Source organism: Quercus robur, chromosome 3 (assembly GCF_932294415.1).
Source record: "Quercus robur chromosome 3, dhQueRobu3.1, whole genome shotgun sequence".
NCBI classification, from domain to species: domain Eukaryota; kingdom Viridiplantae; phylum Streptophyta; class Magnoliopsida; order Fagales; family Fagaceae; genus Quercus; species Quercus robur.
This window is the reverse complement of record NC_065536.1, coordinates 60833482-60850365: the sequence shown is the minus strand read 5'-3', so window position 1 is coordinate 60850365 and position 16884 is coordinate 60833482. Positions and strand designations below refer to the sequence as shown.

The 16884-nt window shown below is 31.4% G+C and overlaps 1 protein-coding gene across 1 annotated transcript; it reads left to right on the top strand.

Annotated features, from left to right (window-relative positions):
* The first annotated feature begins 4764 nt into the window (after window positions 1–4764).
* Window positions 4765–7537, top strand: LOC126718708 (homeobox-leucine zipper protein ATHB-54-like). The gene is made up of 3 exons (XM_050421025.1): window positions 4765–5279; window positions 6374–6768; window positions 6997–7537. Exons 1-3 carry the CDS (start codon window positions 5153–5155, stop codon window positions 7438–7440), a joined length of 966 nt encoding a protein of 321 aa, XP_050276982.1. The 5' UTR covers window positions 4765–5152; the 3' UTR covers window positions 7441–7537.
* The last annotated feature ends 9347 nt before the right edge of the window (window positions 7538–16884 follow it).

Genomic DNA, 16884 nt, shown 5'->3' with positions numbered 1-16884 from the left:
TTTCTAAATTGATCTCTTATATATGTAATGGGTTCTAAAAAAATTTCCTCTATCCCAACCAAGCCAACAAATAGTTTTGACGTGTTGTTGCATTTTTATATTCTTTTGTATCCAACCCACAATTACAATTAAAATATTTTACATTTTTAACTCTCTTTCAAAAGTTTTGAATTATTACACGTACTCCACTCCTATTTATAGACGAGTATTTGTTTAATTAAAGTGGCACACAATCTCTTTACTCTTTTTTTTTTTTTTTTTTATAGAAATGACCATTTTTACAATAGTACCACGCCTTTTTAATGGCCTTCTATTACATGTACTTTTTAAAAAATTGAAAATAAAGGTTCAGCAAGTAAGAAAAGAGAGAAAGTCTAAATACACAAAAAATTTGACATTTGTTGCTGTAGCAAATTGTTACTAGTAAATAAAAAAGCGATATCAGTGATGAATTCAAATGAAAACCAGTAAAAGCTTGCCAATCTCAACTGGAATGAAAATGTTGTCAATTTTTTTTTTTTTTTTATATAGCATTACTTAAAAAGAAATATTAGGCATTGCACAAATCCATTCAAAGTCTACTCAGTTCCGTACTGCATGGATGCGTAGCACTACTCATATCAAATTTAAGTTTTTTTTTTTTTTTTTTTTTTTTGGGTTAACTCTATGATATATAGTTTCTCAAAAAAAAAAAAACTCTATGATATATACATAATATGAAAACTGAATGGTATTTTCTCAACATATTTGTAATCATACATCGTAACATGGATATATTACTCATAAATTTTTTTGGAGAAAATATTAAAAAGTATTTGTAACTTGAGACAATTATACTTTAATTTATGGGAAAGTGGATCACTTATTATAATTAAAGGATTTAGGGAAATACAATTTGTTAAATTTATCAATAAAATATCAGTTATTTTTAAAGTTAAATCTACAACACACAACTAGAACTAACACTTCTAATCCGCCCAATTTACCAAGTTGAAACCTTCCAAACTTTCAATTGACTCACCGCTTTTGAAAGTTTGTGTATCAGCATTTTTTCCAACCCGTCATTGATAGATCAGTTGAAAATTTTTTCTCTCGATCCGTTGAATTCAACTCGCACACATTCCTGAACCAAATACAATTTCTAAGTTTTTGTCATTCTTAATAGTAGGTGAGAATTTTAAAAACGATGTGTCAACTTTTCCCATTCAAAGTAGTAGTAGTACAATCCAATAATATGTTTTTCAAAAATACACACATAATTTAAATTCAGAAATATAAATGGTCTATTTAGTACTGTTGTTTAAACAATAATATACATATTTTCACAATATTTTTTCATTGACATATTTTTATAATATTTAAACCATGTTAATAGAAATTTCTTATCAAACCGTTCAAAAATTCAGTAAATTCAAAAAAGGAAATTCATATTTCTAATTTGAGCGGTTTTTTTTTATAAAAACGCAGTGGCTTGATGAGTGGAGCCGGTTTGAGAGCGGACCCAAAAAAGTCAAAATAATGGAGCCGAATTCCACAGGAGCCAGGGCCAAGCTCAAATACTAGACCACCAGACCACTCCCTCCAAAAAGTGCTTTATAGATTTGAGAAAGAAAAGTAAAAAAAAAAAGGGGGAGGGGGGACTAGGGCTTTTGATGGGCCATAGATAGCCCAATAGTAGAGTGGTGAGTCATCACTATCTCTCTCCCTAAATTGCGAGCTGCCATTTGATAAGGACTGATTGGACTTGTTGCTTTTGTCTTCTTTCTTTCTCTCCCTTTCATACTTCCCTCGTTGTCATCTCCATCTCCTCTCATTCTCTTCTTTTCCCAACTTGACCTTACCCTTTCTTTCTTACACTAAAAAATAATAAAAATAAAGTTGAAATAAAATTTTAAAACTGTTCCGAAGACAATTACGACCTAATAAATAGAAATTAAATTTCATATTTTTTATTCAATTATCAAGACTTACAAGAATCTTTTAACTTAATTGGTACTTTGTTTTTGGACAATGACAATTCTAACGGCAACAATAACATTCGGGTTCAAATTCTCCGCTTTCAAATTTTGATACATATAAATATAGTATTGTAATATTTTATTTGTTTATTTGGCCAAGTAGCATCTTTTTGACATGACATGAATAATTAAATGACCTTGATATGAGAACTCCTAAATCTAAAAAGGGGTAATTATTCTATGAACAGTTTTATGAGATACCTATGAATTTCACTTGTGTTAAATATAAACCATTCAATGAGATACCTCCAAAGTCTTTTCTTTTCTTTTTTTTTCCTTTTTTTTTTTTTTATGAAATGCAAGATTTTATTGAAAGAAGACAGCACAACTAAACAGCAGAACAACTATATAGCAGAAGGAAGACTTGCCTCCATCCTAAGTCTTAACCCATAGAATATTTTTCAAAATTATTTTGGGCAATGCTTCTAATCTCTTGAGGTTTTTATTGTTTTTTCCTCTGCTTTTTCCCTCATAGTTTTCATGTAAGGCATCAAACTCCAATCTTGTATCTCATATTGGCAACTACAAGATAATTTTGCTTGGAACCATTTTCTTTCTACTATTTTAACTTTATGATAATTTGACAAAGCATTGCTTGATGCTTCTAGATGTCCTGCATGATCACTTTACCTTATTCGACCTATTAGGCTATTACATGCCTTTTCATCTCCTCTACCTTAACCGGCCAACCCTTAAAAGAAAAATCAAAGTGAATAATAATAATAGTACACCATCTTTTTCATGAACATTGAGATATTTTTTTCCCTGTAACATTCTCTATTTCAATGGACCACACTTAAAAGGCAGTTTCCTAATTTCGTGCATTGAAAGAAAGCAAAACACAGAAAGTAATTAGAAAAGTTGCAACCCTCTTGTCACATTTGTGATGGAAAATCTAGATGCCTCTCTGTTGTCCTTTCATTTTTGTTGGCAAATTTCATTTTCATGTAGTAAGTGCTTAAGCTTGAATAAAATCGAGCATCCCATAAATCATAATCAAGAATATGGTAAATAAGTTAAAGATAGTGTGTACAACTTCAACTAAGAAAATAGTATACAACTCAAGCCTTAATGGATTGGTCTAGTGATTCTTAGATTTCAAGGAATCCAAAAAATCTCGGAGCCAGGTCTTATAACCAACACTTTGGAGCCACCTTTAAAAATGATTCTTAATAATTACCTGGCATGTGTGGGATGAGAATTGAGAAGACTATGCGCATCCAAGGACTACTCAAGTGCACTAAGTTTAATGCGATAAAAAATTAAAAAAAAAAAAGCACAAATTGCAAAAATTTATCCAAAATACTTTTTTTTTTCTATGAGAAATTGAAGTGATTGCTAAATACAACACCAAACAATATATGAAACACCTTGAATAACTCTTATTTAATGTTATACCACCTATTATCTTTTTATTAGATTAATATTTTGAAAATCATTATAATAAATTACAAGTTTTCTATGTTCTTAACACAAATGTTATAGTTCCTTTCAATAGAATGCTGTTTACTTTTTAATCCATAAACTCATGCTTTGTATACAAGTTTAAAGTTCAAAAAACTTGAAATTTTTATCATTTTATAGATGAGATAGTTATTTATCTATAATTGTTTTGATATATTTCATGCGTGTAATTGTAAAGTATGAAGAGACAAAATAATTCAACAATGGATTTATAAAAAAACATTATATAAAAAGTTATTAAATAGTATAATCATTTATTGATTAAAATTATAATGAGTGTAATTCAAACCCAACCATTAAAAAGAAAAAGAAAAAGAGAAGATAATAAAGAGAAAGGGTTGTATTACTCATCAGTCATCACTCTCTCCTTGAGAAAGCATGATTCAAGTAATTTGGGTTTTTATTTTTTATTTTTTATTTTTATTTTTATATGGTCACATAGTAATCAGCTTATCCTCTCAACCATCACTTAACCAAAAAAATAACATTTATATATATATATTTATATATATAAAAAGACATTGTTGATGATTACTTATTCATTTTATATTGGCCTAATAAAATAAGAAAAAGACATGAGTGTTTTTATTTAGATTCTTATTAATAACGACAAAGTATACTCGTTAAGATATAATTTTATAATGTAATCGAACTACTTTCAACCTAAAAAGTCTAATAATTTAGTATCAAATTATTTTATATTGGCCTAATCAAATAAGAAAAAGACATACGTGTTTACATTTAGAGTCTTATTAATAACGCCAAAACACTTATTAAGATATAATTTTATAATGCAGTCGAACCACTTTCAACCTAAAAAGTATAACTTGTTAGTATCAAATTATTTTATACTGGCCTAATAAAACAAGAAAAAAACATGAGTATTTTTATTTAGAGTCTTATTAATAGCGTCAAAAGACACTAGTTAAGATATAATTTTAAAATACAATCGAATCACTTTCCCAACCTAGTCTAACCTTTTAGTATTAAACTTTGTTATTTCTTAATGTATGTGAAATCCTTTGAAGCCTAAAACCTCCCATTAACAAAAGTCTAACCTTTTCCCCCTCAAAAAAAAAACAAAAGTCTAACCTTTAGTATTAAGTTTTATTTTTACTTATCCAAAAAAAAAAAAAAACTCTTTTTTATTTTTTTGCTAAAAAAAATATATATTACCAAGGACATTAAAGTAACTTCAAGTTTCGCCTATCCACTCTTCCAAGCAGAAAAGAAAACCTCCTGTCTTTTCACCCAGCTCCTTATAGTTATAACCCCATCAAAGCTCTCCACCCCAGAGAGAAGAATCTCTCGCTGTCTCTCGCTCGCTCTCTCTCTCTCTCTCTCTCTCGCTCTCCATAAAGTTTCTCACTTTTGAGCTCTCCCATCACAAACAATATACTCTGCCTCTTTCACACACATACACACAAACCAGAGTTTCTTCAATCTCTGCTAAGAAATTATCTACTTCTCTGACACACTAAAATTTCTACATAGTGATGGGTGTAAGCTCTCATAGCTCTTAAACTTCCCACATTACATTGATCCTCCTCAGAAAAAATGTCAAAGGTTGTTGCTTTTTCTTTCTAGAATATGACCGTTTAAAGTACCTGTGGGATTTTTATTACAGAACGGGAAAAAAGTAAAAGATTAACACACAAAAACGCAAAGCTATGGCTGGTAGTAAGGTCTATGGAGGTGCTTCAAACATGAGCGTTTTACTTCAAAACGAAAGGCTTCCTTGTTCTTCTGAGGTTCTTGAGCCTCTCTGGATTCCCAGCTCTGAGCCTTCTTTTCATGGTAATTTTCTCAACTTTTGGTGTAGTTTTTGTCTTTGGCTTTTAGGCCATCTGAGCTATTATCAGCTCCTTTGCTTTGTGTTTGTTGCTTATTTTTTGTTTGAGTTTTAACAATCTCTGGGAATATTTACTAATGGGTTTGTCTTGGTTGATTGGTTACTTTTGATTCTGGGAGTTCATATTTGTTGGTCTTTGATTGTTTACTATTTTTCATTGTATTTGATTCTGCCTTTCATCTCTGTTATTTGGTTTCTTTGGTGAAATTCAAATATGTGTTTGATTGTTTTGGTTGATGAAAGAGTAACCTTTTTTGATCTTACATATTGAGAAGTAGAGGTTAAAGCTTTCATAGTGTCTCACATTAATCTGTGTGTGTATGTTTGGTTTCTTTGGTGAAATTCTAATATGTGTTTGATCATTTTGGTTGCTGAAAGAGTAACCTTTTTTTTATCTTACATATTGAGAAGTAAAGGTTGAAGCTTTCATAGTGTCTCACATTAATCTGTGTGTGTATATTTGGATTCTTTGGTAAAATTCGAATATGTGTTTGATTATTTTGGTTGCTGAAAGAGTAGCCATTTTTATCTTACATATTCAGAAGTAAAGGTTGAAGCTTTCATAGTGTCTCACATTAATCTGTGTGTGTATATTTGGATTCTTTGGTAAAATTCGAATATGTGTTTGATTATTTTGGTTGCTGAAAGAGTAGCCATTTTTATCTTACATATTCAGAAGTAAAGGTTGAGGCTTTCTTAGTATCTTGCATTAATTTCGTGAGAATTTGCTCTGGGTGTGGTTGATCTGTATACAATATTTCTGGTACTAGTCCTGGTAGATCATATTTAGTGTTAGTAGTAGATGCTGAGGTTATTAATTTCATTTGCTTTATTTATCATTCGAAAATGAAACAAAGTGGGATAGTGCATCAAATTCTTTCCTTTTTTTTTATGTGGCAAAACATTAAATGAGAAGTACCTAGTATACTTTGGGATACCCATCTGTGAATTTGACATATAATGTAACAAATATCAGAAGAAAAACAAAGTAATTCGAAAATTTTTATGACCATCTAACTTTGGGTGCCTTTTTATTCAGCTTCAAAATCAATCGCTAATTTTGAGAATGTCAATGGAGGAGACACCACAGCTAGGCCATTTTTCCAACAGCTAGATAAAGATGAAAATGTTGATGAAGATTATGATGGGTGCTTTCATCAACCAGGAAAGAAAAGGCGGCTTGCAGTGGATCAAGTTCAGTTTCTTGAGAAGAATTTCGAGGTGGAAAACAAGCTTGAACCAGACAGGAAGATCCAACTTGCAAAGGAACTTGGTTTGCAGCCTCGGCAAGTTGCCATATGGTTTCAAAATCGCCGGGCTCGGTATAAGACTAAACAACTTGAAAAGGACTATGACTCCTTGAAAACTAGCTATGATAAGCTCAAGATTGACTATGACAATCTACTCAAGGAGAAGGAAGGCTTGAGAAGTGAGGTAACTCTTAATCAGAATTAACAATGATTAAATTCATCATTTCTTGACCGTTTAAGCTTTTAATATTATTGGTAATTTATCATGATATCAGATTAGATAATCCTGATTTCGAGCCCTGTTTCCACTATCTCTCATTTAAAAAGTTAAAAATCCGTTGTGTTATTCTTTAGTTTGATCTGAGCTACATCCTAAAGATGGAATTATGATTCACTGTTTAATGTGCAACAGATAAACTCCTTGAAGGACAAATTGCTCATTAGAGAGAAAGGAAAAGAAAATGTGGAACCACTTGATGCCATAAAGTCATCAAATACAGAACCAACCCAAGAACCAATTTCAAATGCAGTTTCTGAAAATGTGTCCAATGTGCCAATATTGGTGTGTAAACAAGAAGATGCTAGTTCAGCCAAAAGTGATGTCTTTGACTCTGATAGCCCACATTACACCGATGGGAACCATTCTTCATTGTTAGAGCCCGCGGATTCATCTCATGTCTGTGAACCAGACCAGTCTGATTTCTCACAAGATGAAGAAGATAATCACAGCAAGATCCTCTTGCCCCAAACATACTTTCCAAAAATTGAAGATGGCTATAACGATGACCAGCCTGTGAGTTATTGTAATTTTGTAATCCCAATGGAAGATCAGCCCTTTTGTTTCTGGAACTACTGAGCTATATCATATGTCACATTAGCTTCTAGGTAGTAATTGCAATGTTTTAAGTTTTCAGTTGTAATTATGGTTAACGAGCAATAAAATCCAATTACCATGTCCTTGTGTTTGCCGTTGTTTCTTTGAATAAAAGTTCTCTCTTCTCAATTATTATATGCTACACCAACCACAGTTTACCACATTTGTTACCTTTTAAACAATGGGAAGAGCATCCACAACCACAATAGTGAATTTTATCCTATTTTATATTACCATCTCAAAAAATTACTTTATCAATTATACTATATAATTTTACAATATTCTTAACATTTCAATTTTTATTTTACAATACAATATATTAAAATAATATATTTCAAAACATAAATAAAAGCCACACGGAGAGAGAGACAGAGATTGAGACGTGAGAGAGAGTGGGAGGAGAGAGGATTGAATAAAAAAAAATTACTTCTTTTTACAATTGTGCTGCCATCACAAAAATTTGTGATAATACTGTAGCACAAATTTACTTTTTTTAGAATACAAGCCATACACAAGACTTGATGTTGGCTTGTTTTTTGCTTTGAATTGTAAATTCCTCAACAATCAAACACATGGCCTATCCTAATGATGTCATCAATCACTATAAAAAGCCTTAGGAACTTAAGTATCACACGGAATCAATCACAAAAATGTAATTAAGAGATGTTAATGATTACAAATTTCAAATTTCACTGTATATGATTTACAAACCGATATGACCCAACACAACAAAATAATTAAGAAATATATTTAAAGGGATGTTAGAGTTATTATAAATTTCTTAATAGTGTTAAAATAACACTAATGTATCATATTTAGCATGCGTTTAGAAAATAGTGTTTTAAACTGAGTTTAAAATACATTACATAACCAGAGTGTTGTAAACTAAGGTTATAAATAACAGACATTAGACACACATAACCAACGTGGGATAAACAATAGATTCTTATTAAAGTAATTCATGTATAAATGGTGGTGGGCTTGCTTATTATTATATATGCTCCACTAATGAACTTTAATGCATGTTCAACTATTGGAGCATGCAGGGTTTTAATATGTATCACATTGAAAATATTGTCATAAAGCATATAATAAAATGGAATTTAATTACAGCAAGATATGACATGAACATTCATGTTTAGGAAGTAAAGTCCAGAAAATGTGCAATTTTTTATAACAGCGTGACAAACCCATTTGAATCATAGCAAAGTAATTGAAAAATATATGTATGAAAAGGATAGTGAATACTCAAAAAAGAAAAGTCAAGAATTCGGTATGGTTCATCTGCAATAAGTTCATATATTAGGGAGGACTTTTGAGGCCCCTATAGCTTGTTGAGGATGTTGACAGCTTTGGTTTTTGAGTTCTAAACAATTCAATCTTTGGTTTTTTTTTCAAATCCAAATATTGTTTATTCAATGAGATTGCGTCTGTTACAGAATATCTTAGCTGATACAACTCAGTTTGCCAATGGAAAAATTTGGTTGAAAATGTCTCCCTCAAGATACGATCTTTGTAATATTTTATTTTATATGATAGAATATGCATTGCACCATGTCAGGAATACATCTACAAAAGGAGGGATTTCAAAATGGACGAGTGTAATTGGTTTGTCACAATTCAGTGATTCACGTGAAAATGTTCCTACTTTTTCATAACTCTTGAATTTGTTATGGTGGATTAGGAATATCATGAAATATTTAAAATTTTATTCATTTTTCCGGGGATTGCATGGTCATCGTGCCGGTGACACAGATGCCAAGGCACGCCGTGAGGCGCGTGCTGCTCATCATGATCATGGAATAACGTTTTCATGGGTATGACTACAACTTGGCTTCAAGCCTAGATTTAATTTTAGAATTTAAAGGGATAAAATTACGATTAATATATTTGTTTTCGTATGATTGTAGACATATATAGATACACATATGTTATGCACAATGTGGTTAATGTATACACATTTATATATAATTCTTAAGACCAATCTAGATGATAAAATGACAGTGATGTAAATATTATGTGGTATATATAAAAAATAAAAATAAAAAACATATTTATTATATTTTGTTTATTTATTAGGGAGTTTATATATGAATAAGCTGTGTTATAATTCTTTTGGTTATTAAGATTTCATTTATAATTTTCATGTAATGATTTTAAGTAACTAGATAAATCCCAAGTACAACCATGCTCATTTTTGTTAAGCTTATAGAATAATTAAATTATAACTTTAAAACAAATTGTAACTATTTGTGTATCTAAAACTATAGAGTTCAACTTAAAAACAACATCAAATTACATATGGTGTTTACTATATAGCTATTTTTAAATTATATTCCTTATTTATTTAATTTTATGAAAAATAATAAATTATCTTATAAAGCATTTGAGCTCTTGAACCCTTTCAGGGTGTCCTTTTGTGTGTGTATGTGTGGGTGGGTGGGTGGGTGTTTTTTCTTTTTTTAATCTTCATTTAAAAGACTTTTGTTTCATTACTTTTTTAATCCTCTTTTTTAGCAACTTATTAACATTAATAAACGTGATAAAATAGGAAAAAATTTCTAGTTTTTTTTTTTTTTATAAAGCTTGACATAAAAAAAAATTAAAGAAAACATTTTTTTTTTAAAGAAAAAGAAAAAGAGAAAACCTAAAAAAATATTTTAAAAAATGAGAGGAAAGGGAGGAGAGATTTAGGTTGGGCTGGGGGAATTGTCCCCCTCAACCCCCGAGTTTCGCCCCAGCATATATTTTAATATGGGTGAGATTTATCTCCAGTATACTAGAGTATATGGATAAACTCGAGGTTAACATATGATCATTTTAGGACACATGTTGTGTCTGTATTAACTCTAGTTCACAAAAGCACTAGAGAGAAGCCAAACCTTTCAAAATAAATTAATATGATTTGGTCAAATCATCAACAACATAAATAGATATAAAAATAGTGATAATCAACATTATTTAAATCTTGATTATATAATAAAATCTAATTTACTTATTTTTACGATGGATGAAGTTCACCAAGTTTTTATGACTTTGTTTTGTGGGTTTGGAATTGAGGGGGAAAAAATACAAAAAAGTAACACTCAAAAGCATAAAAACTTATCTAAACTAATTCAATTCGAGCAATGCAAACTCGGTGAGGCATCTCGCTCAATACAGTAATCGATCTAACATCTACACTAAACTAATCCTAATGTTATTATTTTATCACTAAACTATGCTAAGGATAACAAGTGCAGATTCTTTTCAATCTTTTCCGAGGCCCTCTTCCCTTATGCCATTCTTCTTTTCATATCCATGAAATCTTGCCATTGAATTTCACCGAAAACCAAACAGTTATTAGTCTTTTCCTTTTTAACCAACGGTAAAGAAGCATGTGTGAGTGTGACCAAGTTTTATGTCTCGATAAATCTATATTCATAACATATAAATTTTCACAACAACGTATTAAACTGTCAAATTCTAATAACTGGATGAAAAAAAAAAAAATTGATGATAGTGATAAATCCATATTCCCATCAATCACAACTTACCAGTTTAATATGATATGAAAATATTGTGATGATAGTATTGCCTTGTATTTCTTCATTTCCTCATCTAAAATTGTTCCGCATGTCATGTACATAACATAGGTCATGTTGAGTATTAAACTAACCTTTTTTTTTATTATTTTTTTAAGAAGACATTTTACTTTAAATATAAACAAATGGGTAGAATTTTAAAAACTCGATAAAATAATAATAATTGCTCAAAAATCTCTAAATAATCGTAATCGAATATTGTTTATTAAACTAAATAAACTAATTGTAGGGTGTAGAGTGTAGACTCAAGCTGCCACATTTTTCTTTCACACCCAACCATACAACTTCCTCCATTTGGGAGTCATAAATTACAACAAAGCTAAGATAATTTTGTCTTCATGATGTCTAGGAACCTTTCCTCAAGCTTTCAATCAAGTTCATGAAATTTAGGAGGAAAAAAGTGCCAAAAGGTAAGAAATAGAGGCATTAAAAAAATACAGGATCTGGACACAAGCCGCCAGAACACGTTGAGATTTGGAATTTAGAAAGTCAACAAAATCAAATTGTTCTTCTTCTTCATAGTCTATCAATTCAATTTTTTAATTAAATTTTTTTAAAAAAGATAAGTCTTTATAAAAATGAACAAATTACAAATGTTCATTGGTCATATTCAAGCCCAAAAAAAAAAGTTTGAGTGGATATGAACGCATCTTTGCATTTAATATTTGTTAATTTGTTTGCAATACAAAGTTAGGTATGATCTTGATAAATGCTTTTAAAAAGAAATATATGTTGCATTTTTTTTTTTAATTCAAGAACATATTGAGGATACTGTGGACAAAGTTTTTTTATTTTTTATTTTTTTAAGCAATAGTATATGTTCATTATTAATAATGGAAGTTTGGAGATTCTTTGATTCTTTCCAATCCTAAATCCCTCCCCCACAAAAAAAAGAAAAAAAGAATGAAAGTTCTTGTTTTTCATTTCTTTTAAGATTTGTTTGGATATCGTTTATTACTAAAAACTGAAAATACTGTAGTAAAATAATTTTTAGATATATGAATAGTGCCGTGAGACCCAGTTTTAATGAAAATTTTCCTAATTTTGTACTTATAGATCTCGTGAACAGTGCACAAGACCCATTGTTTAAAACGCAAACGCGTTAAAAAAACGTTTTGCAATTCAAACTAACACTTATATTATCTCTACATTCTTTTCCCAAAAAAAAAAAAAAAAATCACATGAAAATAACTCAATAAGCAAAGAGCTATACTTCTATATTTTTATCAATAAGTTAATGATCATATCATTTCAAGCATTCTTGTCTACTTGTAGAAATACTTGAGTATACGACAATTAGTTGAGAAATATCAGTATTGACCCTTATTAATATTTGCAGAGACATATAAATTCAAGACAATGACTCAAGTTGAAATACAAACTTAGACCAATGAGAACTGCCAAAAATTCATCATGACATTGTTGTATACAACGACATTTTTTGGTGAAATGTGGGTTAATCAATGTTCAATTGAACAGATATTTGCATAAACAACCGAAAAGTTCAGTTTGGACCACATGAATTTTAACCATTGGTAATAGAATAGAGTACGTATTTTGATGAAATCTGATTTGAAGTTTTAGCAAAAAAAAATGGGGAAAAGAAAGATTCCAGTTTGTAGGCTCCAAAACTTTTTGTACTATGTTGAAGTTGGAGCAGTAATTGTTTATCTTAGGCTGATTAGGCTGTCCTAATTACGTCAATAGCTCTGCTAAGCTACAGTATTATATACAATGACAACCTATAAAGTGACAAAATTAGACTGATTAGGCTATCCTTATTGGAGGCATTGTTTGAAAGTTTTGGTGGAATGATACGAGTAAAAATTTAATTTACCCTGCTAATATTACTCAATTGTCATTTTAGTTCATTAAGTTTAAAATTTGTCATTTTAGGCTTATAAATTTGCTAATCCAATAAAGAAAATCAATGGGATGAATTTATGTCAACCTTGTGTGAAAAATGGTTTGGGCTTCTGAAAATTCAAACGTATGAACGAAGTTTAATTTGCTTGCAAAAATGGGTTAGATTGATAGGTTTTAGGTGAAAATTCTTCAAGTTAAGTATGGCAAAGTTGAGTGGATTGAGGGAAAAAGAAGTAGATCAATTCCCTACTAATGTCCTACTGCATAGCATCTATATTTCTCAAATTTTTCTCCGACAACTCTCAACTCCATGCTGGGACCTACGAGCCTTTTTTGTAGTGAGGACACTGAAGAAAATTCAAAATCTCAAAGTGTGCAGCCTTGAACAAATTTTTAGGTTAGGTTGAGAAATTGAGTCGGTTTTTCCTCGAAGTCTGCCTTCGATATGAACCAACATCAAGATGTAATCAACACAACAAGAGCTCATGGAGGAAACTATGGAGTAGCGAGCTTAATGAGAGGCTTAAGGTACTATTGTGGAGAGTAGCCGTAGGTGCATTTCCTTTGAAATGCAAGACTAAGGTCTAAGGGGGTATCCTATAACGCATAAAGGGAAACATAAGTCCATCTATTTATGGCTGCTTTGATACAAACTGTGGCTTAAATTTCAATTAGCTAGCTCTAGGTTCACTCAAGTATTCAGATGGTCCAACTTTTGGTTGAATAGTTTACCTATCTTTATTGCTATTATTTGGATTAAATTCAATGTGGATGTTGCATGAAATAAGGTGAGAGCAAGCGTAGAAGTTATAGCAAGAAGCATTGATGAATGATGATGAATTTGTTAATGCTTCGGAGTGACGACTACTAATAGTTGCTTAGCACAAGACAACAAAACCATTAGCATTGAAATGGGTTGCAGATCAAGTAATTAGTTAAGGGTTCAAGCAAGCCATCTAAATACTTCATCGATGCACTGATGGACTCCTCAAATCCGCCTAGATGGGATTTGTTGCAATCGGTGGATGAGATTAGAGGCCTAGTGCATTGTTAATCCTAATTATAACTTTTTCTTTTTGTTTAGGTGGATCAATAAAGATAAGAATAAAGATGCAAATTCCCTTTCCAAAGGGGTTTTTGAGGCTCAAGCCCTTCCAAAAAGGGTTGTTGATGCCTTGTTTGTTTGTTTTCTTTGTTTTTTAAAAAATCTTTATAAAAATGGTAATTTTCTTTAGGTAAAAAAAAAAGTAATACTTAAGTTAAAACTAAAAATGAAATTTAAACGAAAAAGATAGGGCTAACAATTTGAAAATAGCACAATCTTAAAATTGGATTTAAAATATAGGTCTGGTTAATGGTGTCCTAAAAATTTTAATGCTATTTTAATAGAAAATATAAAAATATGTACTTAAAGTTAATTACTTTTTTATTTTTTTATAAATCGTTGATTAACAAATTTCTAAAGTTAATTTTTATCAAACTTTTCAAAAAAAATAAGAAAGAAAGTGTTTTTGGGAGCAAGATATGACTCATTTCACTTTCACCAAAGCTAAAGATAAACAAAAAAGACAACCATAGACAACTCGCCAAGTGTAACACAAGTCCTTGAAGTAAGATATTTTCTTTTCTTACAGCCGACGATCTGCATCACGGTACATGAAACCGACAATAGTTTTCCGCCACGTGTCCACTTTGATTACAACAAGTCCAGATCTACGGCCTCGGTGTCCCCATCAAAGGAGCCACGCAAACCTAGAGAGCAATCATGGCAGAAACTTGACGGGCTGGGCCCCCATACTGAAAGCCCATTGGTACATATATCAGTGGAGACGTGGCAGCTAATCCATGGTGGAGCTAAGAGAAAAGGTGGGGCCCAATACACAAAGTGTCACTTTTCATTCATTCTTTTTCAGGTGGGTACACGATAGGGATGTGTGATGTTTTTGAATTGGGGCCCATGGCCCAAAGCCTCAGAGATGGGCTTTGTTTGGAAGTGATGGCACACGAGTGTCTATTTCTGATTTTTATACGTACATTGGGTCTCTCTCTCATGGGTCCCATTTTGGGCCCCATACTCCACGTGCCTTCCACGCCTTCATGTCACCACATTCAAACACAAATTGCATAATGGCATGTGAATGAAAGAGAGAGAGGAGATAGGTTATACGCTTACATTACACAAATTTTGATACAATACTCTAACAAAGCTCCATTATGAGCGAATGTTTATTATTTTTACATAAATTTATAATTTTTTTTTTCTTGTTATTTATAGTCGATCATATCAGAATTGTGATAAAAATTGTGTTCATAAACTTTTTCACCACATAGATCTAGCATATTTTTTTATTATATTAGAATTGTGACAAAAATGGTAATTTCTAGCTAGTTCGTATAGGTTAGAAAAGAGTCCTTTGAAGTTGGACCCCATGCATGGCCCATATGAGAGCTACAGAAATGTAAAAAAAAAATTGGGTGTTTATGAGTGTGTGTAGCTAAATTGAGATGAGAATCACGAGATATGGCCTTTTTTTTTTGGCTTTTATTCTATTGCAAGCAAATTATGTTGGTCCTATGGCTGATCAGAATTGGGGGTTATTAAAAGGTCAAGCAATGTGATATAACTTTACCAGAACTGGCTCCGACATGTAGTAATTGGGTTTATTAATAGGTCAAGCTGTACGATATAAACTTGACCAAAATTGGGTCCGACAAAGGGTAATTGGTTTTATTAATGGGTGAAGTTGTGTGATACAAACTTGACCAAAATTGGCTCCAGCAAGTTGTTGAAAATGGACAAGACTAAAGTTTTGAACCCCTTCGTTTAAATTTTTGTTGTAAGCAAGAATCTCAAATTGATTCAAACAACTGTAATTTGTCAAAGTTGGACTGAAAAGCATAGCTCAAGTGTGGGTGACCCAGCCTGAATGGTCCAACACTATTTGTTTGCCACCCCAACTAAGTCCCTCATGCCTGTCATGTTTAACATTTTACATGTTATTGAAGGTGTAAATGTGTATGAGCCAAAGTGTCTATTTCTTCCATAAAGTCAGTAATAGTTTTTTTTTCAGAAAATCTTTATTGATGTTCAAATTGTTGGTCAGTAGTTACGCAACATTGTCTATACAAGTCTCCAGTCATGTAAGAAATTTGGACAACTGAATTGGCAGAGAAAAACTATTTTTTCACCTTCTTTTCTTTTTTTCCCTCTTCTCACTTTATCCTTGAAAGAGTGCATCTGAGTTATTTTGATTTGTACTATTAAATTTTTTTTTTTATTAAAAAAAAAAATGAAATGTATTAAGCACCACTAGCACTAGTAAGAAGCAAAAATGTTTTTATGATTCTCATTATCATTATCATCATCATCATGAGCATGTGCCGATGTCAGCACCACAGGAGGAGGCAGGCCATCCAATCTGTTATGTAAGTTGCTCTCCTTTCTTCGTTGCCTTGATTTACAAGCAGCTTCAGAACAAACCGTGGTCTATTTTCCTCACTCTTCCCAAATCAACGAGTGAGTGCTGAATTAGTGGGAATAATATACAATTAGCTGGGCCACCTTCTCTTCTTAAGGTAATGGTACCTGCAGGTATGTGCTTGCCGGGTTGCAATTCTGTGCAACTTAAGGATTACCCGAAAACGTTGCTCAGCAACAATGTTCCCTAGCTTCGTTCTCACTTCATCGAAACATGGAAGACTACCATAACCTAGAATGTATTAAAAAATTCAGCACCAAAATCAAAAAAAAAAATATATATCATCAGCGCACATATGGGCACGATTTAGGCCCACATATGTTGCATGCCGCCATCTGGAAGATCACAATTACATGTAAGAAATTCAAACTTCAAACAGGTTCCATACAATTAAATCTCACCGAACATAACAGAACCCAAAAATTAAACACGCATAACAGATTAGACATTATACATAGTACAGGAAAAAATACTTCAAAATTAAATCTACACAAAGC

What these genes read in the sequence shown, in the direction of transcription:
- LOC126718708 (XM_050421025.1), top strand. Translation starts at nt 5,153, where the DNA reads ATGGCTGGTAGTAAGGTCTATGGAGGTGCTTCAAACATGAGCGTTTTA. An exon ending in CTCTGAGCCTTCTTTTCATG is followed by an intron (nt 5,280 to 6,373) that starts GTAATTTTCTCA and finishes CTTTTTATTCAG; the next exon opens with CTTCAAAATCAATCGCTAAT. An exon ending in AGGAAGGCTTGAGAAGTGAG is followed by an intron (nt 6,769 to 6,996) that starts GTAACTCTTAAT and finishes AATGTGCAACAG; the next exon opens with ATAAACTCCTTGAAGGACAA.